This window comes from Poecile atricapillus, chromosome Z (assembly GCF_030490865.1).
Source record: "Poecile atricapillus isolate bPoeAtr1 chromosome Z, bPoeAtr1.hap1, whole genome shotgun sequence".
NCBI classification, from domain to species: Eukaryota; Metazoa; Chordata; class Aves; order Passeriformes; family Paridae; genus Poecile; species Poecile atricapillus.
In genome coordinates, this window is record NC_081289.1 from 20,385,572 (window position 1) to 20,406,651 (window position 21,080).

The window sequence follows — 21,080 nt, forward strand, 5'->3', positions numbered from 1 at the left end:
TTTCTCTCTGTCTTTTCCTAAGGAAGGACTAAGTGCACAGAGGTGTAGTGTGGTTTGGTAGAATGGTTTGTTTGCTATTACTATCTTTTTTGTTTATACTGGAGAGTGTTGGCCTTTTTGCCCTGAGAAGGTGATATTGATGAGAGTCACAAAAATCCTTAGGTCTTGCAGAAAATCACTCATTATTCCTGAAGCAGCTTCCAGAGAAGCTCGGTGTCCGTGACCTCTAATCTACAAAAGAAAAGGTTGCCTTGTGCCCAAGGAACAGAGCTGTGGCATGAACTTGGCAGTAGTTAAGGTATGCTGGGCCATGGAGCATCTCTGGAAGCCTCTGGACAGCACACAGGAAAAACTAAGAAGGATCTAGGATGTGTCAGGGAGGTCAGAGGAACCTGAGATGGGCCCCTGAATTTGGTGATGTCCCGAGGATGGAAGGGGCAGATGTGCTAGGAGTGGTCTACTAGAGGTGACAGAAAACCCTGCAGAGATGTGTTGCCAAGCAGGTTCAGTAACACTGAATTTGCTAGATTTGCTCCCAAACTGAGACTTGTTTTGGTTTCTGTGCCTTCCAGGCTCCAAATGCTGTCCGGAAAGCTTCCAGACTCCTATTGAGGGATTCTAGGAGTGTTTCAGCTGAACTGCAGATGGCTTTGGGCTGAAGCCATGGGAAATTTTGTAAGCTCTAAACTAGGCATAGCTCAGTACCTTGTTTTTTAAAATGTTTAGCAACAGAGATGCAAAGGTTAGAAGTTCTACAGACTGAGAAGAAAGCTGGAGTGGAATCAGGCAGAAGAAATTATCTGAAACACTGAAGGGGGTTGTGAGTGGGCATAAGAAAGCAAGCAAGACTCATCTCCTTGGAGAGACTGAAAGGAAGGAGTTCTTCAGTCCCCATTAGCAGGAGGAGCTGGAAACCCTGAGCAAGTAAGTGTGCACTTAGTGAAAACTGGGGAAAGTCACACATATGTCTTGCTAGAGCGTTTCAGGAGAGCCAAGAGTTTGCATTCATTTGGATAAAAGGTGTTTCTTAGAGCATATGGCTCATAATTCTTTTCACTGCCATATTTCTAGCCACAGAACTGTACATGAACTATGTAACAATGTGAGCTGATGGAAGAGGGAAAGGTGATTTTAGCCAAAACAAACCAGGATTTGCACAAGCTCTCACATCCTCATGTGTTCTTCATCCTGTTCCATCTATGGATTATGATTTATTTTTCTCTCTTTGTCTGGGAGTTTGATGGCTCTAAGCCTGCTTTTTTCTTCCTCTCATCACTTCTCTAGGGCTTTGTTCTATAGTCTGTCCTCTCTTTCACTCTGTTTTGCAGTTTAGGGGGTCCTGATAAGCTGCACACAGATGCGCTGGCATCTTGATGCCCCAGGTGTCATCTGCACCTACCATTCTCACAGCACATCTACTGGTCCTTCTGTTGCTTCCACATCTAAATAATCACTTCCATTCAAAATAGGATTAATATTTTTATTAAAAATTCCTTGAGTATTACAACATATTTTACCTGTCCGCAGCAGACTTGTGAGTGCAGAACAGTGCTGAAGAGCAGGGATCACTGGGGAGTGATCCTTTTATCCTACCCCCAGTCTGAGGGTCACTTTAGATGCAAGGTCTGTGGAAACAATGGAGAGGGAAAAGGGAACACAGGAAAGCTACTCCAATCATTCCCAGCTGCCTCCTTCTCCATCCTGCTTCCTCCTGATGCTGCCCCCCTCAATCAGGATTTCAGATTTTTTCCTCTGAGAAGCGGTACAGGGTTTTTCTGCTTTGATTTTTTAACTGATTTATTGGCTGGCTGATAATTTCTCAAATGCCTTGGGAAAACAGCAGGGACAGAACCAGTCAAAAGCTAACTGGTGGGAAAACTCCCCAGCTTTTCCCATAGCTGGCTTAGGTTGTTGTGGCTGTGCTTGGGCACTTACCTTTGCTCTAACACAGCCAGAGCTGTTCAGTACACCTCAGTGTAAAAGAACCAGCGAACAGAAGCAGAGCCCAGAGTGAATGATTGATGCATTGTTTTATTATGGTTTATTGTGAGTGTTTGTTCAACATAAACTCCAGAAAGTTAAGCTTATTTCAAGTCCTTCTATTGCAAAATAAAACTGTAACTGCTTGCAAAAATAAAATCCAAAGAAGTCACCTGAAAAAAGATAATGTCATATTCTTTTCCCAGTAGCTTTTATGGAAACTTCCACCCACCTCAAATTACAGTGACTCCATGTGGCTTATTCTACAATATAGATTTTAATATTTGTGCTAAAATTTATTCCAGCTGTTGCTAATAATAGAGATATGAATAATATTATTATGGAGAGTCTTGACTGGACTTGGTGCAGATTTATTAATTTGTAATTTTTCCATCCTAAACCCAAATATTAAAAAATGGATGAAAAGAAAGAAAAGTAATTGCAACCACTGGCTTCTACTTCACCATGATGAAATTGAGCTTGCCTGGTAATCAGAGAATAAATGTAGAGATTTCCTGATTTTATCCAACAGTCTGATTTTATCAGACCTTTTGCAGTGAATGCAATTCAATCTAATGTAGGGATGCCAGAATATCTTTTGTATAAATCAGTTACTTTTAGAGCTGCTGCTGTATTCCAGCAGAGAGATTCACAGAAAACAAAACCAACTGAATCTGGATAGGGAACAGACTGAGGGTCTTTAACCTCTGTTTTTATTTTTACATATGAACTTTTGAGAGACAATCGCACTGGGGAACCTACAACCAACTCTGAAAAGTGAGTATAGGGTCAAATGAACTGTTTCAGTACAGTCCAAGTAGAAAATGCCTCCTTTATCTCACCAAAATCAGATCCATCTTCCAAATCCAATGTCTCCCTACAGGAGCAATATGAATCCCAACCACTAAATATTGGTCAGAGTTTCTTACCCTGCACTTGACCTCAGCAGCTCAGCATCCAGCTGTACAGCCACATGAAAATATACGTGTCCTTGCACAGCCTCGTGGGAATCATGTGGTGTCTGAGTTACTAATGTCCATTTCTCAGGAAAGCTAGCCTTTTAAAACAACTTCTCTCTAGCAGGATTTTCTTTAAAAAGCCTCACAAACATTCTGCTTGTACTTGGAGTGAAAGGGTGAAAATGTCATCCAGCACTATGCAATGTAAGTGAAAATGATGTTGGGTCACTTATGAATTTCTCATTTGCTTATCCAGAAGTGGGCCTGTCTTGGGTTGGGTTTTCCCTTTTTAATTTTTGTGGTTCTGAGTCATTAACTGATTTCCATGAAGTGCATAAAAATTCAGCTTGAACTGTCTTGTAGTTAATCAGCAAGAAATAGATGACTGTTACAAGTGATAACTCTTATGACTCAAGCCCTATTGCCTACACTTTTCCCTTGCTCTGATGCAATAAAAAAAATCTGTCAGGCAAGGGCAAGGCTGAGGACTTTCTTTGGCTTTGGAAATTTCTGCAGTGCTTCCAGCAGAGGAGAAATGCAGATCCATGCTCAGTAAGGGAAGAAAAAGGCTTTTACTCCTCCACCCTCAGTTTCATCATGGGGTTTCTGAACACCCAAGTCATTCAGACAAAAGTGGAAAGTACAGATCTCCTCAGCCAACGAGTGAACCTTCTGGAGTCGGCAACCTCATCTGCCTATGCCACAGTCTGCTTCCTCTAAGTAGATGAAGAATCCAATTATTCTCATTACTGGGGCTTGTCCCACCTTTGTATTGTCCCTGACCTTTAAACTGAGATTATATATGTCACTCTACCATTTTCTGGTAGAGTGTCAAATCATGGATGTTCCATCCACTGCGAAGGTTCAAAGACTCTGTACAACCCTGCCCATGGACTAAGGCTTAACTCAGGTCTCTTCAAAGGCAGAAAACACATTTGTTGTATGAGCTGAAAAAGAGATTCCCTCTAATCCAGTAACAACTATGGCAAGCTTTTTCTGAGCTTGAAATCTCTCATTTTGTGCAAGCATATGAAACAGGTGACAAATGGATGTGAAGAGGGTTGATTCTCTGTTACTTGCCATCTGTGTCAGGGGTGGGAAATGAGCACCCATGAGGATCCACCAAGCAGAGCTTACCATGTGTTATCTTCTTGTTGATATCACTTGGTAGACACTGAGGGGTTGGAATTTTCAGGGCTAATACTTAACACAGTCTGTGACTGCCATGGTGAGAAGGCTTACTAGGGGGTTGTGGGCTGAACTTGAAATACCATATCCCCTTGAGAAGGATAGGTCATCCTGAGGACATTGGATTTCTTCGGCTCCTAAGGATCACAGGACCAAGGTACTAAGTTTTCCTCCCCTGTTTGTTCTGGCTCTTGGCCACAGCTGAAAGTGAAAGCAAAACCAGGAACTTTCACTGGGCTTTAGGAAGAATTCACCAAAGAGAAACTTTCTGTCACCTGAATAGACTTAGAAGCAATTTGGTAACAAGGAAAATGGAACGTAATTTGGAATGTTCCAGCAAATCACAGTACAGCGTTTCACTGTTGCAATGCTCCCAGTAACTCCAAAGTACAAATCCTACTTGAGTAAACAGAGTTATGCCTGCACAGAACTCCTTGGAGGTGTTCAGGCCCACATGGATTGCTCTCTGTCTGTCCAAAGCTCTTCCAGCACAGGCAGCACATTGGATTTAAGATACCAAACTTGGTTCATTTTTAACCATATGAATATAATCTGTATCCACTGAAGATTCTACACGTGGCAGATACAGTTTCATCCTGGGGCAACTGCAATGAATTGCAGTAACTGACTGCACGCAGAAATCAATTGGACCAGATACCAAATGACTTCGTTTAAATGTAAAATTATTTGCTCAGACAGCAAGAAACTATTTACATATGCTACTTTTGAAATTTACCTCTAGCTATGACCATATGGTAATTTAACTTTTAAATTGTATTTACTGCATTCTTATACTTTAATCAGTCAATGCAAAGCTTAACTCTTCAGAACTCCGGTTTTAAGCTTGAAATTCAAAACATTTGCAGTTTCTCTCTGCCTTTGAGCAGTTGCAATTGTCAGATAATAGATCAATCAGTGCTCAACCCTTTGAAGTGTATCTGCTCAAATGTGTCTCCTGCCTTGCATTGGCTGCCGTATGTTTTACTCCAAGTGGAGGCAAAACTTTCCTGCTTTAGAAGAAACGAGCTCTGCTCAATTAGCAGTTTCAAGGTCTCCAGTTTTAACAGCCATTTGTTAATCTTTTTTATATAGCTGGCACAAAACTTGTGATTGAAATACAAGGAAAGCAGGCAAATAGCTGGAGTACTTCGACTACACACAATTCCAGAACTCAGGTGGCTTTTCTGAGGTGCATTTTGGCTTCACATTTCAGAAACAATGAATGACATGGCTACTTTACATAGAGAAAGAACCAAGACTTACAGAAGAAGGAAATACTTCTTATTAGATAACATTTTTGGAAGTAGCAAAGCAACTTTGGAGCAAATCATCCCATCTCTTTATTCTCTCCTTACTCTCTCTCTTTCCTCTCCCTCTGTGTCTGTGGCTCCATGCCATAGACAATAGTACAAATCTGACATCCAGAATACAGCAGTGTTCACTATTTGTTCTGCTCTCTGAATTCTTTTTGCTGTTACTTTCTTTAAAGGTGGACAGGACTTCTAGCAAGACAACCTCTTGAATGTAATCTGTGATGGGGATGGCTGCATGATGAGGTAATGTTTCCCTTTGTGGAGAAAGTAGAAGATGATATGTTAGTGTTTCAGTGGGTCATGGTGTGAAGAATACGAGGTCTTCCTCAATGGCTGGCTGGAGCATTGCTTTGTCTCTTTCAGATGCTTGCTTGATGGAAAAAAGGAAAAAACTGGTCTGACATGGAGAAGTGAGAATAGATTTTCTTGTCATAGAAGGACTTGGCAAATCAGCGTTAACTACATGTTTATGCATAACATTTCAATAAGCACATAAGAAAATGGTTTAAAAATAAATTGTGTTTTTCTCCATTGCAAGGTCTAGATCTCTGTGCCAGATGAAAACCAATGGCCAGTACAGGTGCCTTCCTAAGGAGTGTGAGGGGAAGGAGTCCTGAGTGGGTCAGGACTGCCATCTCTCTCTTTTTGGTGCTAATCAAGCATGGTGGGTTATGGAAGAGAACAGGCTGTTGTGGATCTGTATGAGAAGCCATGCTATTTATTCCAGAGAGTGTGTCTGCTGTACTGTGTGATGTTAAGTGGCTGTGTATGATACTGTCAGAAGACATTGTCAGGAAATTCATTGATGGGAAAATTATTTTCTGTCACCTCTCCATCATTTACTGATTTAGAACTCTGCATTTTTTGTGAGGTTTTTATAAAGAACTAGTTAAGCTCAAGGAATGGACAGCAGGACTTGTGACACAGCAGGGACATGTCCCACAGTCCTGGATAACAAATGGAGAGACCTGTCCCTGCCCCTGGGCCAAGCTGCCTGATGGCAGCCCTGGGCCCTGTTTTGTGGCAGGGGCAGGCTGTCAGTGGGCTGCCCCCAGCCTGTGATGATGGAGAAGGACAGAAGGATGCAAGACATTGATGAGAAAGGCTGTGAGGACTCTGTTCCATCGACGTGAAGGACCAGGGGTCTTTCTGGGAGGGACAGCCTACTAAGGCCCAGCTGGGCTAGGGGATTGCAGATTTTGTTCAGCTGAGTAATTTAGAATTTAAAATATTATGTGCAGTCTACTGTAAGACAATTTCAACCTATAATCTTTCACACTGTTTTTGTCTTCCTCAACATTGCAGTCCATGTTACAGTCCATTCCTCTCCACATCCCCCCACTGCCCCCAACCACTATTTTAATTCATGTCAACAAAAAGTCCTGATTCCACCTCCTAGGCACATGTGCAATAGTGAGGCTGCTTCCAGAGCTGCTGGGTCCTCGTGGGCTCTGGTCCTTGTGTGCCTCTGGAAACCCTTCCTGTTCCCATGCATTGGCTTTGGCAGTCCAGCTTTTAATGCCTAGGCTTTGAAACCTTGGTGAAAATAAAGACCAACACACTATCAGAAGTGGTCTCCCACTGCTGATGAAAACACCATGCAGCCAACTGCCTAAATGTCATCAGCTGCTTAAAGAGAAAGTTTGAATTAATGGCTCTGATTGTGGAGTTTCCTTCTGTGCCGGATATAAACACACTTTCCTAGGCAGAGTTAACTGTTATTTTTAGCTATAACAAAAATGCATCTGAAAAGCCTGTTCTGCTGCACTTGGAAAGTACCAGATCACTCGAAGTGCCAAATACGCTGGAGGAAAAAGCGCTCCTGGAGCGGGCTTGCCCCGGACAGCCTGAATGAACTTTCCACGGCTTCCGCTCCCCTCCTTTTCCCACACGGTCACGCACACACACAGGGAGCAGCTTGGAACTGCACGGGCTGCTGATGAGCCCTGCTCAGAGTATCTTAAGAAATAAAATTCAAAGTATGTCCACTACGTTCATTCACCTAATTGAATCAAAGCCTCTTTGCCAAGTGGTGTTATTGCTTTGTTTGGTTTTAAGCAGAAGGTTGTCTTTAGAGGGTAAAACCCCATTAATAGAGTCCTTGTTTTTCTGGTTTTTGAGAAATCTATGACTACATAGTTTTGATATAAATAGATGGTCTGACCGTGGCCTTTCCTCAAGTTATTGGAGCTTGTCACTAACACGAGAAAGGTCATCTATGGGAGGGTGGGGACACACTGCAGCTTTCAAACGATTTTGGAGGAGTATCAGGAAATGGACCAGAGTAGAGAAAACAAGTTTTGTGGCACCAAAATGCCTTTCCCTCCAGCAGGACACAGCGGGGGACTGTTCGGTACAGCCGACGCTGCAGCGTGGAGGACGCGGGCCAGCGCTGATGCCGTGGAGCAGCGGGGATGCGGCGCAGCAGCGTCGGTGCCGGATCAGCGCGCACTCCGTGGGTGCCGTGGAGCCGGCGGGGATGACCAGGTGAGCGCAGCCCACAGGGGAGCTGTCCGCGGGGGGGTCGGAGGAGGCGCTGGCACCAGGACAGCCCTGCACCCTTCTCCTGGGAGAGCGGGGACAGCGGCGACCCGACCGCCGCGGCGGGACCGCGCTCCCCGCCCGCGGGAGATACGGCCCCGCCTGGTGCCGCCGTGCCGGGGCGCGTCCCCTCCCCGGTGTGCGGCGGGGTCCCCGCGGGCAGAGCCCGCCCCGCCGACGGGCTGAGGAGGTGGCGGCGGTGTGACAGCGCGGCAAGGAGCATGCGTGCGGGAGGGGGCGCGGGGGGGGGAGGAGGAGGAGGAGGAGGAGGAAGAGGAGGAGGAGGGATGGCGCGGGGAGGCGGCCGCTGTTTATTTGCAGCCGGCCGGGCTGCGCCTCGGCAGAGCGCGAGTGGCCGGCGGCGGTCCCGCTGCCCGCCCCGCAGCATGCGGGCGCCGCTGCCTCCCCGCGCCGCGGCGGCGGCCGAGCCGGGGCAGCCAGCGCGGCGCCCCGCGCCATGGTGACGGGCTCGGCGCGGGGCTCCCGCAGCCGGGACCGAGCCGCCCCCTGCCCCTCGGCGGCCGGGCGGCGCGGCGGGGCGGCGGCGGCGGCGGTGCTGGCCGGGCTCTGCGCCCTCTGCTACGGCAACTCCCTGCGGGGCGAGTTCGTGCACGACGACGTCTGGGCCATCGTGAACAACCCCGACGTGCGGGCGGCCGCCCCCGTGTCCGCCGCCTTCGCCAACGACTTCTGGGGCAAGCGCATGGCCGAGAACACCAGCCACAAGTCCTACCGGCCCCTCTGCGTGCTCACCTTCAAGTGAGTGGCGGCTCCCCCTCCGCACGGACCCTCTCCCGGCTCCGTGGCCGGGCGGGCGGGGGCGGCCGGCCCCGGGTGGGGGTCAGGGAGAGCCCCGTGGCCCCGGTCCCGCGCCCTCGGCTTCGTGATTCAGCATTTCTGCTGTCCCGGAGCCGTGCGGGACGGGGGGCGGGCGGGGGCGCAGCCGTCGGCGCGGTCCCCCGGCCCGGCCCGGGGCAAGTTCGCTGGAGAAGGGAAGCGATGAGGCGACGCTCGGGAGGAGTCCGCCGCTCTCCCGGCAAAGTGCCTCTCTTTCCCGGCAGTTTGGGAGCAGGTGGCGCCTTCTCCCCGGGCTGCGGGAGGGATAAGAGGGGAAAACGGAGCTTTTCGGAAAGCGCTTTCGACTGGGGAAGGTGCTCACATGAATTCCCCCGAGTTCCTACCGTGCTCTATCTCGAGTACTTTTTCTCCGCAATTGAGTGATCGTGCCAGAAACTTCCCGCGGTGTGATTTGAAACAGAGCCGTAGTCATCTCTGCCTTTGTTCTTAGCGCTAAGTGGAGGGGTCAGCCCCGCGGGTACCGTGCAGTTCCGTGCATCCCTCTTGGCTGCTGCCAGCCTCCCGTGTCAGTCGCGGAGTTGCAGCCTCCCCGCTTCAGATGTTCCTTCCTTGTGTACCGGGCAGAGTTGTTGAGGAGGAGTTTCGGTTTTGCAGGAATAAAGGGAGGCTGAGCAGCAAAAGTGACACCTACCATTGCTAATCCTAGAAAGAACCTTTGCTGGGCTTTCTGCCCCAGGAGAAGAATTTGCGGCAAATCAGCTCAGTTACAATCCATACAGTTTGTCGTTCTTTCCATTAGCTTGTTCTCTGTTTCATTTATTCTGATGGAACATTAACGATGATGAGTATTTAGCAGATTTTAGCATTTAGAAATGATACATGTGTTTGCAGAGAGCTGTGCTGAAGAGCTGGTGGTGTGGCTGAGTGTTGTCTAGTGCTCGGTGATCGGTAGATGCTCTCACAGACTACGGCAGGCACTGGGAATAAAGGGTATGGATATTGGCAAGTCTGCCAGGGGGATGTGTTACAGGCTCCTGCTTCACTCTGCTGATTGAGTAACTCATTAGCACACCGGATATATAAATGGAATTTCATGAATACGTGGAAATTGAATCTTTCTGTGAAGCAAGAGCGGTTTTGGGAAATGGAACATCCCTTTGGCACTCTCACAGAACACTTGCTGCTCTTTGGTTGTAAAGGTGGACTTGGAGCCAAGAGCCATCAGTGTTGGCTGTCTGGGCACAGGCTGGCATGCTCCTCATAAAGGAGAGCTGAACAGCACAGACCCTTTGTAAACTGGATTTTTTAGAACAGATTTTGTACCTTCTCCTTGAAGGGCATCTCAGCACATTTCTGTAAAGAGCGAGGTGGGAATAGATAGTTGCAGGCAGAACTGGCTTTGTGCACACAGAGTGCCTTCTCCATCGTGTGTCCAACCAAACTTCTAGTTTGGGGATCCCTGTAATTAATACATCTGGGGGTAACTGGGGAGAGGAGTGAACCTCTGTGTGTCACCACTGACCTCGTTACATGCAATATTTGCACTGGAGTGCTGGACTTGGCATCCTAGATCAGTTTGCAGGATTGAGATTGTAATGCTAATGAGCAAAAGAAACTTAAACTTTAATTACAAATGGAAACTAAATGCTCTAGTTCCCATTTGTATGTATTTGAACTGGTTTTGCCTTTGCTATTTAAAGGGGTGTGTGTCAAAAAAGGATGAAATGCTGTCTCTGCCTAGTCCTTTCTGTAGGGGAAGTGACACTAATTTTTGTGAACAAGATTTCATCCTCTGTGCTTATAATAACCATACAACCAAGACATTGGGTCAAAGGCAGAGTCATTTGTTCACCACTTGGCATCACATTTGGAATAGGGAAGGAATCGTTTATCTTCCTTGGCTGCAGAGGGAAATTATATTCACTGTGTCCCAATTATCCTTCCAGCCTTCCAGTTTCCACATTTTTCCCATTTAATTTCTACCACTAGGGTGTCAGAGGAAGATGTTAAGAGCTGGGTGGAGTGAATCCTCCAAACCCAGTGCTTCCAAAGAAGCCTTGGGAAGGTTTTGCCAAGTGACACTGAACCTGTGGCTGAGCCATGCTCTGCCTGCGTGAGCCATCCACCCCTGCCTTGCCCAGCAGGAGGTTGCTGGTTGCTCTCTGTCTTCCTGCAGAAGGAAAAAAGGATTTACCCCGATTCCTGTAAAAAAATCTCAGCAGAAAACTGATAGGTAGCAGAATGGAAATGAATGTTACTAATACTTTTGTTAGAATTTACTCCACCCACTTAGGATACTCGAGAAAACTGTGCGATGTATGCAGAAAGGAAGGAAGAGAGGACCAAAGTATTCTGGCATCTTTATTGTTTGTAGATTTGCTTGTTTTATTTAATTTAGCTTAATGTTGTCCTGATTTGGTCAAATCCAGGGCATTTCAATATCAGCCTAGTGGCTCTACATCTTTTGCATGAATCTTTCATCTTTAAAGGCTTGTTTTGCATCTTGCTGTATTAACATAAAAGAATCTGGGAGATCTCCAAACTGCCTATACAGAACAGAGGTGAAGGGTGGGCTGAAATTTATATCTACAGATTCTTATTTCTGCAGTCTCTTTTCAGCCTTTTGTGGCTGTGAAAGTAAGAGGCAGGACTCAAAATGCCCTGTGGACTTTTCATTAGGCTGAACATATCCTACATATAAGCTACGTATTCCTGAAATGATCTCAATTAAAAAAATTTATCACCCATCTGTCAGAAAAATCTGAAGCAGACATTGCTGAAATTGTGTAACAGTAGTTCAGCATCCCTGATGAATTGGAAATCATAAGTGACAGTCCTCATTCCAGTAGACTAATGCTCTGGAGCCAAACAGTGAGAAGAGCTCAAGTATTTGACATTATTCACACTGGATCTGACAGTATGAATGATCAGAGGGAAAAAAGAGTGGCCCACTGGAACCATTAGCAAAACTTAAAATTTTCACAGAATTGCTGCACTGTTTTGTGTGGGTTAACATCAGAAGGGGGGAAAAAGCCTCCATATGGACTGTTGAATTAAGTAATGTTTGCTTTGTGTCTTTGAACTTCTCTTACCTTTTCTCTTGACTTCTATAAAATAAAGGAATGTTGAATGAGTTGGTCCAGAAGCGTTCCTATTACACATGGGTAACTGTTAGGTCTAGCACAAGTCCTCATCTGTGCAGGAGTTGAGATGATAGGCAGTGGTTTTGCTTAGTCCTTCATAAAAACTTACTTCATGCTCTGTTCTCCAGCTGCTGTAACTTAAAGCTATTTACCTGCATGTGTTTTCTTCTCTAAGAAGTGATTCAACATACTTCTTTCTAAAGAAGGCAACTTTTTGGACCCAGAAGAGACTGGTTTTTGGTGTCTTCCTTATAAAGTGCTAAGATGAAAGGTGGGGAAAAAAAGGAGAACTGCCAGTTCTGTAATTCACTCAGGATTTTATATTTAAACTGTGTGCTTTCTGTCTTACACCTTGCCTCCACTAACAGAAGTTCACTGAATCATTTATTCCCTCAGTAGCACTTCAGTTACTCCTTGTTTCCAGTGGTTTTGCAGAAATGTTTCTCAGCTGCTGAAGCAGAAGGTGCAATCCTCAATGCTGTCTCCCTCCCTCTTTCTCTTTCTGTCTGCCAAATCCCCATTTATATACGTTCTCCAACCCAGAAACAAACAGGTGATGAAGATTTGGTGTAGCCAGCAGCACAGTGAAGGTATGCAGTGCTAGAACATGGTGAGAATGAAGCCTTTCAAATCCCCTGTATGCCAAGGTTTAAAGACATTTAATCAGATGTGAGCCTCCTGGTTTGCAGGTGGCTAAGAAGTGAAGGCCCTGTGTGCTCAGCCTCGTTGGTGGTGCCAAGGCAGATGCTGCTGAAGGATGCCTCAAGGAACAGCTCATCAGGGACAGAAGAAAGAGGTGGTGACAAGTCTAGGAGGATGTGTGGCAGTGTGACAGAGAGGGAGGATGGCATGGCAGGGAAGCACAGCAGATACCTGGTCTTCCTCAAAGGAGGTGGGAGTGACTGATCACTGGGAATGTGCTTGGCTCTGTGGGAAGGGTGTAAGAGTGTCCACTCCAGCTACTGCTGGTGGCCTAGGAGGAGAGGGGCTGGAGGGGGATTAAGCTGCCAAAGGGAATGCAGCTCTCCCACCAGAAAAGACTACACACAGTTTGTGCAGGGAGCCATCCTACTAGTCCTCTAGCTGGGGAAAAAAAATGGGGAAAAAGATAAATTAAAAAGTCTGGGCTGTGCTCAGGTGCTGACTGCAGAATGGACAGACGTGGAAGGTCTGTCCACCAAGGCTGCTAGCCAGTGATGGCTTGGGTATGTACCTGCCTGGGAAGTAAATACTGCCCTTCAGCAGCGGCTCAGTATTCTGGGTTGGCATCGAGAGCCTCATGTGAGGCTCCAGTGGCTTTGGATGAAAGCCTTAAGTGAATGTGAGCTTGGGTGAGATGTAAATACATAGCCAAAGAGAGAACTGATTCTATAACTCACTGTCAGCCTTCTCATCTATCTAGTTGTTTACAGCTGATCCTTCTGTTTTTTCAGCTGTATCAGTGGCATAAGTTTCAAGGACAGGGAGCTTAAGAAAACCAGAACAACCTGGGGAAGGAAAAAAGACCTTGCATTTTCTTTGTTATTGATTTAATGCTATATTACAGCTTGACATCGCAGGGTAATATAGTGGAGCTATAATGTGTCAGGTTAAATACACAGTGCACAAGCATTTTCTTCCCTCTGTACATCACAATGTTTAAGATTGTGTCAGTATTTCTCCTGTACAGCTTAGTCTACTATTTCTACTCATGCTGTGGCAGTCAGTCTCCACACTGCTACTGTGATACCTGCCATGAAATTGATGTAGTACTGGTGTAGCCACACTGGATGAGGTGGACATTGTGAAGAAAAGCAGATGCTTTGGTGAGACTGGTTGTGTTATAGCTGGAATACACACACGTCTCTAAGCACATAAGCTTTTCTTTTGACCCAGAGCAGAATGCTTTGCTGCCATTTTAGGTGTCTTCCAAAGCTTGGTGCCTCAAAGCTTAGGTTTTTTCCCCTGGTTCCAGGTACACGAGAAGTCTCCCTCACAGATAGAATTTTTGTAGCAGGTGTCTGATGTTTATGGCCGTAAGTTTATGTTCCTCTGGGGTTGCTTGCACTCCCTGGAAGGAGGACAGGACCCCTGTGGAGGGTGAGGGGAAGCTCCCAGCCCGGGGATGGGGGGTGCAGACCTGGCTGGGGGTGTGTGCTGTCATGCTGCTTGCAGCCAAGCCCAGAGGTGAGGATTTGCCCAGTAGGAGAGGTGTGTACAAAGCATGTAGGAGTCTGCCTTCTCATTTTCCCAGCCCTGAATAAAATTTGCCTGTCTCTTGAATTTAAAGCCTTTTATGAGGGAGAGAGTTCTCTAATTCTCCTGGCTGACTTGGCTGAGGTGAATGCAGTCACTCTTATCTTTGCTGTGTGCTTCAGTGGTGTCTTGTCTCTATTTAACACCTTCCAGTTCTTGGGGATTTTCTCTCATTGGGTATTCTGTTCCTCTTGCACCAATGTCACCATTAATTTTCTTTGGCCATCTTTTACCTAAAAGTCTCAGCTTTTGATCAGCCTCCTTACCCACAGGAGCATCCTTGTCAATACTCTTTAGAGTCCATGAAAATAAAGTACCCTGGCTGCTGCTGGTTAGCTAAAGGCATTTCTCTGCATTCCCTTGCTCTGGTTCTGACTGCTTTCCTGAGCTTTCTCTTTATTGTTTCACAATAAAGAAGAAAGAAAGGGAAAAGAAAAAAAGGCTGTTCTCTTTTCACTTCGCTATACCTTTTTTTTCCCTTTTTTCTTTGCTTCTTTGTAAGTTAGAGTGGCATTTCCTTCATGGTCTTCAGCGTATTTCAAACTTACTTCAAATTTGGTGAGGAACTACTACACCCAGTTTGAAATACTGTCTTTAGGACTAATAACTTTATACTAGGTTTCGGTTACTATTGCTTTATCTTCTTGATTAGTGATTGTCCTAGCTTGGTTTTTGATCATGTCTCATCCCTTTCTCTCTCCATGCTCTGATGGATGGCTGCTGAAGAGTTTCATGAGTGTTCATTTCCTCAGCTCTTGCTGAGATGCTACTTAAGAATAATTTTTAAGACAAACTGCGTTTTGTTCACTATCTAGATAAAATGACCCCTAGTTTGTCACTTTGTTGCTTGCCATCATCTGGATTGTTTTCTTCTCAAGTTTTCCAAGGCTGCTCGTGGAGGCAAACTTAGAGCTGTGTGATTGGTGCTCTTGCTATTTGTAACACAGGAATGATCATCAAACCACACTCTCTGTGGTTTCACTAGAAAATTCTGCCCTGGCACATTTGCCACTTTGAAGGTGCTGTTTCTTCTCAGTCTAATTATGATTTTTGTTTCCTTTCCCTCCCCCTGCTGGAAAGCAATAACCTGCTCTGAATGCCTGCACTTCACTAGTGCTCTTGTAAGTGATGACTTCTGTGCTCCGAGGCAGTTGCTGTAGCCTGGGAATTGATACAGCCTCTGTCTTCTCACCCATAGCCATCATAGCAAATCAAGGACCAAACCATTTAAGCCTTATTGTCCATTTAATTCTTAGGCATTATACTGTACTGTGGAAAGATTATCAGCACAAATCAGCACGAAGTGCTGTTGCACTTTGTGGTGGAAACTGGCCATTGCATGAACACCACTGCAAAGGGGCTTATTTTCTATTTACTGCTATAGGTTTTTCATTAATCTTTGAGCTGTTTCCACATACAGCCTTAACCATTATTGCTAGTGATGCAGCTGCACCTCTTTTGGAGTGCAAATGCTCATTTCCCTGGCACGAAGTACATGCATCTGTGGAGTTTATAAGGAGATTCCACTATGAAAGCGGGTATTACTTTGCATAAAGTTTGCCATATTTAACACACAATTTGAACAGGAAAAGATACCACAGGAAACCTAATCCATCCTTATATATTGAATTAATTTATATAAATCTGCATATGAGCCTTTCTTATAAAAACTGTGGGGGTTTTATGAGGTATGGGATGCTCTGAGACTTTCCATTAAGTGTTACTTGCTATAACAAATTACCATTATTATCCTGTGCATTTCTATTTCATAACATGTTGTGTTTCATTGTTAGTCTTTTGAAAATAATAAAATAGATTAAACTAAACAAGAGCTGCCCAGGGATAATAACAAAGTCTATAAAAAGAGAAACTCTTCAATTATGTTTTACAATATTATTAAATCATAAGAGGTCTTAAAAAAGGTTGAATGAATCTTCATGTGTACAAGTGGGTGAAAAGCACTATATTAGCGCTGGGATGGCGGGGGAATGCTGGTGATTATGTACTGTAACTGGTTATGTATGGAATTTGTCTGTGAGCCTGTGCTCTTGCAGCATAGACCCCTCTGATTCTGAGTCTGTGAGGATGAAGTCCCCACTGAGTCCCACTCCATTTCCAGGCCCTCTCTGTGGAGAATTGCTCACTCAGAATTGATATGTCCCTGATGACTTCTCTGGAAGACACCTGACGGTACTGATAGAGGTTGCTTTTAAGAGATAGAATGATTTGCTTGCTTCTGGAGAGCTGTTGTACAGGCTCTACTCAGTGAACCTGCAACAGCTGCTGCCTGTGGAAGTCTCTCTTTCTGAGAGTGAAGCTGTGTAATTCCTTTTCCGAGAGTGGATGGTGGAGGAATGGTAGAAAAGCTGCTGCAGGTGGCAAAGCAAGCTATACTATTCCACTGTTCCTGGCAAACATCCATCAGCCTTAACAAAACCAAGGGTTTTCTTATTTTGGTGTACCTCCTGCATGGAGGTGTAGTTTGGGCAGTGCTCTGCCTTGGGTGTGGCATGCTGAGCCACACATTCTGCAACACTTGGGCACAAAAACACTGTTGAGTCTTGGCTTGAGTAGGTGTTTCAGTGCAGCCTCTCTGCCCTGGTGGGACATGTGATCAATGCTGAGATTTCTGTAATCAGTTTTTTATTTTGGTGGTGGCTGGATGATGCTGATCAGTTCTATTAGAAGATACCTGTCAGTGTCACCGACAGTATTGAGAGACTTCACTTTGGTGTATGTGCTCTTCTCCTCCTTTCCCTGGGTCTTCTGAGGACCTTTGCATTTGAACTGCCTTTTGCCATTTCACATTTTGGGGTTTAGCAGAATCTTTGCTTCCAGGGACTCTTCTAGCAGAGATGTTAAAGCAATAAAAACTCTTCTCCAAGTGTTTAGAGGGTGGCTCCTCTGAGGAAAGACCTCCACGTCTGAGATGGTTGTATCTCCTCTTTCAAGGGTCTCTATTCCTAGGAATGTTATCACTTGCTGTGTTCAGCCCCAAATCTTTAGGATGCTGTTTGCAAACATGTCTTTGTTTTGAGGAGCAGCCTGTTCTTACAGCCTGGCCAGCCCAAAACATCTCCTCTCCTCACTATGTGCTCTACCAAAGCCATAAGATATATCTTTACAAGTTGTGCTTTAGCTCAGACAGAGGTTATGATCTTCATGCAGAAATGACCACATGATACAATTTTCCCCATTTGTGGGGCAGTATAAGTATGGTAATGCAAGGACAACAGCACCCTCACCTCCCTCCAGTGTAGTGCAGTTTTTGCTTGCCAGAACTTCTGTTTATGAACATTATGTTGGAGAAAGACCACTTCTTCCTTAATTTTGAGATTCATATCTCTGTTTTACTTCCTTTGTTTGCTGAACCGTCTACTGCGTATAATTGCTGCATGCTGCTGCCAGTAAACAAGACTGACTCTCGCTGGTAGGGTATTAAAGATTAAGAGGGGAGAAGTAATTTTTTATTTACCCATCTCCTTCTTGGCTCTCTTGCCCAGAACTTCCTCCACAGTTCCCCTGCGGTGGAGCAAATTTGGCATTCCAAAGTAGGCTGCCTTTTTTTCCCCCATGGCTGTGTGAGCTGGGGAGCTTTGCAAAGTTCTTGTGACTTGGATTAGAGCTGTTTGAAGACCCAGATTTGCTCAGCCGTTTGACATACAATAAATTTAACCACTGCTAACGTTTTAACAGCATTCTGCTGGGATTGTTTCAGGACTAAAGAATGTTTCCTTCATTGCCATGTGGCCTAATTTCTTATGACAAAGAGCTTTAGCAGCAAAAAGCAGTGGTGTGAATATAGCACCTGCACACACTCATGTTTAGTGTTCCTGGACCATCAAAGATGGTATTTAAAACATACTTGCAGTCTGATTTGGCTGTTTAGTGGAAGAGTTACCTGAATAGCATGGTATCGTGTTTGTGTTTTGCTCTGCTGTTTTTTATTTATTTAAAGAACACACGGGGGAACAGCCAAGCTGCGAGGCTGATGCTTTAACAGAGCTGTTCTCAATAATTTACATCAGGTAACTCACAGCTTACAGGCCTCATTGACTCAATATTCACCCTAAGAAGGGGTGTGAAGAGCACACCCCACCTTTGGGATAAGGGACCTGATGGGGGTAGGAAGATCCCTTGCCTATAAAGTTCTGCCTCTCCTGCCAGCAGACCTGTTTTGGAGGATGAGAAGTGACAGACACGATCCATGGAGACTAATGATAGATTTTTCAAGAATATTGTCAGATGTCATGGGTTTAGTGACTGGTTCTCACAACTTGGCCAGCTAAATGAGAATCTCTCCCGTTTTGGTGCATGAGTTCGTATCACCTGATATCCTGAGCACTTGTCCTCACCTGCCTGCATCTGCTTTCTCCAGAAATCAGGTTCCCAGGCCACACTTTGTCATTGAAGGGGAGCAGTGGACTATGCTCCAGCTGATTTACAGCCAGAAATTATTCATTTGTATAAGGAATGTCTCCTGCAGTGGGTCCTTGTGATTGTGCACATCTGCAGGTGTCTTGGAGTGAGCTGTGGCTCCTTTAGGGGCAGGGTGGCCCTGTGCTGCCCCTTGCTCCCCTCAGCATGCTGAAAACAAGATCCTGGCCTGGGGGTTCCCACTGCTGCAGAGTATTTGCAGCTGAAGCTCTGGCTGGATGTCTGTTGCTGCCATTTCTTATGGTTTGTCATTCAGTGCTGGTAGAAATAAGGGAGAGTGATGGATGTTGCTGCCCTGAAGTGGCTTGCAGGAGAAATAGGATAAAAAAAGAAAAAGCTCCAACTCTTCATGTATTCTTGAATCACAGAGACTGATGTCTTGTCAAAATGTAACTGCATCAACCCATACTTCAAAGAGAAAGGTCAAGTCATGCCAAAATCTCACTTTTTCACAAACTCTCTGGGTTTCATCTGTTGCCTCCACAAACACTTGAGTGGGACCACAGCAGGAATGCACAAGTAAGACTCTTGGTCTGATAAAATTGGATTGGCCTGGAAGATTGAGCCCAGAACAGCTAACATTTCCTCGGGTATGAATAAGAAATGTAGAGAGTTATTTATAAAAAAAAAAAAAAAAAAAAGTTGTCTGGCTCTCACAGACCTCTTCACACCTCCTCTGTCTCACAAAAAACCTGAGGTGTTTTTTTAGAGTAGCAACAGCTCAGTGGCCTTGCTGTCACATCATGCTTGTCAGGGAGACCCGGAGTCTTTAGCAACAGGAAGGATTATTGACCCTATAGCATATTTACAACTGCATGTGAAATATTTAGATTGAGTCTTCTTTTCACTGGTTCTCTTGTTGTTTGTTTAAAAAAAATTCCCTTCAACATTAGTTAAAGGACATTTTTCCAGATTCCTTGTTCATATATGGAGCCTTCCCTAGATAGGCACCATGTGTATGTGTGCATATTTGTGTAGATACATATATATATTTGTCCAAATGTACAGATGTTGTTAATACTTAAGAGAATTATCTTCAACTGCATGTACGGCAAAGCTTGTCAGCAGCTGTTCAGCAAGCTGGCTGTAAGAAACAGTGACCAGAAGAATATGTTAATACATGCTGTCAAACAAATGTCATAACAGCTTGTTACGTTTTATTTTTTTTATGATCAACACAAATAATGAACCCTAATTGTCTCACTGAGTCTAGGGTGATGTTAGCTATCTTACTTTTGCCATCAATGTCCTTATAAAAACGATGCAAACTATTAGACAAACTTCTTTATGCCAGTAAAGCATTTAAATAAAGGCTTAACCTTCAGTGTGTGACACCATTTTGAAAGCTAAATGGGAATAAACGCCCCTGTTAGGCCAAGCAGATGCTCCAGTGCCTTACCAAGTCCTTGTCTTGGCTGTTCTTGGGCAAAAGCATCTATTCTAGAGCAGAAAATAGCTACCCATATTGCACAGCCTCCACGTGGCCAACAGAACCACAGAAGGTGCCAAGAGGGAAATAGGACAAGTGCCACGCTGCTGGCCAGGGTGATTTGCTGCTAAGGAAGCACAGGCATGGTCTCACTGCAGTGAGCTCTGCTGGGAGGGCACAGGACTCTCCCATCTCTGTCAAGAAGGTTGCCAAACACAACCACACAATAAAAAAATTGAGGAAATGGTTTTCTCTTTAATCAGATAAACCAGAAGTTTAGAGCGATTTTCAGTAATTAGTTTAATAGCACTACCATTAGATGACTGCAAATGGGGAAAAAGGCATAATTTAGAGTATTTTAAAGATGTCTTGCTATTAGATCTCTCAAATCCAGCAATGCTTTTGTTTTGTTTCCTTACAGGTTAAACATATTGCTGGCTGGCATGAACCCCTTCTATTTCCACGCAGTGAATGTAATTTTACACTGTCTGGTGACCCTTGTGCTGATGTATACTTGTGACAAAGCTGTGTTCAAGGACTGTCGACTTGCTTTTGTCACGGCGCTCTTCTTTGCTGTGCATCCCATTCACACCGAGGCTGTAAGTATGTGCCACCAAAGCTAAAAATAAATTCATTCTTCACAATTTTAATTTTTTTTTTTGAAGGAAACCTCTGAGTCATACATAATGTGATACTTGTGATTTTTTGCTGTGGGGGAGCAAAGGTGAGAATGTAGTCTATTTAAAATAATTTGTAGGAGTCATTAAGAAAAAAGTGTATTCATACTTGCAGTCTTTGTGCTCTGGAACTGAATTCTAAATGATGGTCCTAATCAGCCATGCTGGGAATAAATGGACAGCCATGAGTTTTCTCAAAGACCTCAGTGAGGCTGTGCTCTCCTGCTGGGATTTTGTTGCATGCCTTCAGTCATCTCCTATAGCCATCAATTTTAGGGGGAAAAGTGAAGGTAGCATTAGTGTGTATTCTGGAGGAGCTCTCTCAGACAGAGGTGATGACCCACAGATCAATTTGTATTTATTTCAATTAAAAGCTAGGA

At 44.9% G+C, this 21,080-nt stretch overlaps 1 protein-coding gene across 1 annotated transcript in view; it reads left to right on the forward strand.

Annotated features, from left to right (window-relative positions):
- Positions 1 to 8,338: 8,338 nt before the first annotated feature.
- The window catches only part of LOC131593048 (protein O-mannosyl-transferase TMTC1-like), a 134,465-nt gene continuing 121,723 nt past the window's right edge, over positions 8,339 to 21,080 (forward strand). The window contains exons 1-2 of the mRNA XM_058865223.1: positions 8,339 to 8,740; positions 20,445 to 20,622. Coding sequence (XP_058721206.1) covers positions 8,439 to 8,740; positions 20,445 to 20,622 — 480 coding nt within the window. The 5' untranslated portion in view covers positions 8,339 to 8,438. The remainder of the gene's footprint in view (positions 8,741 to 20,444; positions 20,623 to 21,080) is intronic.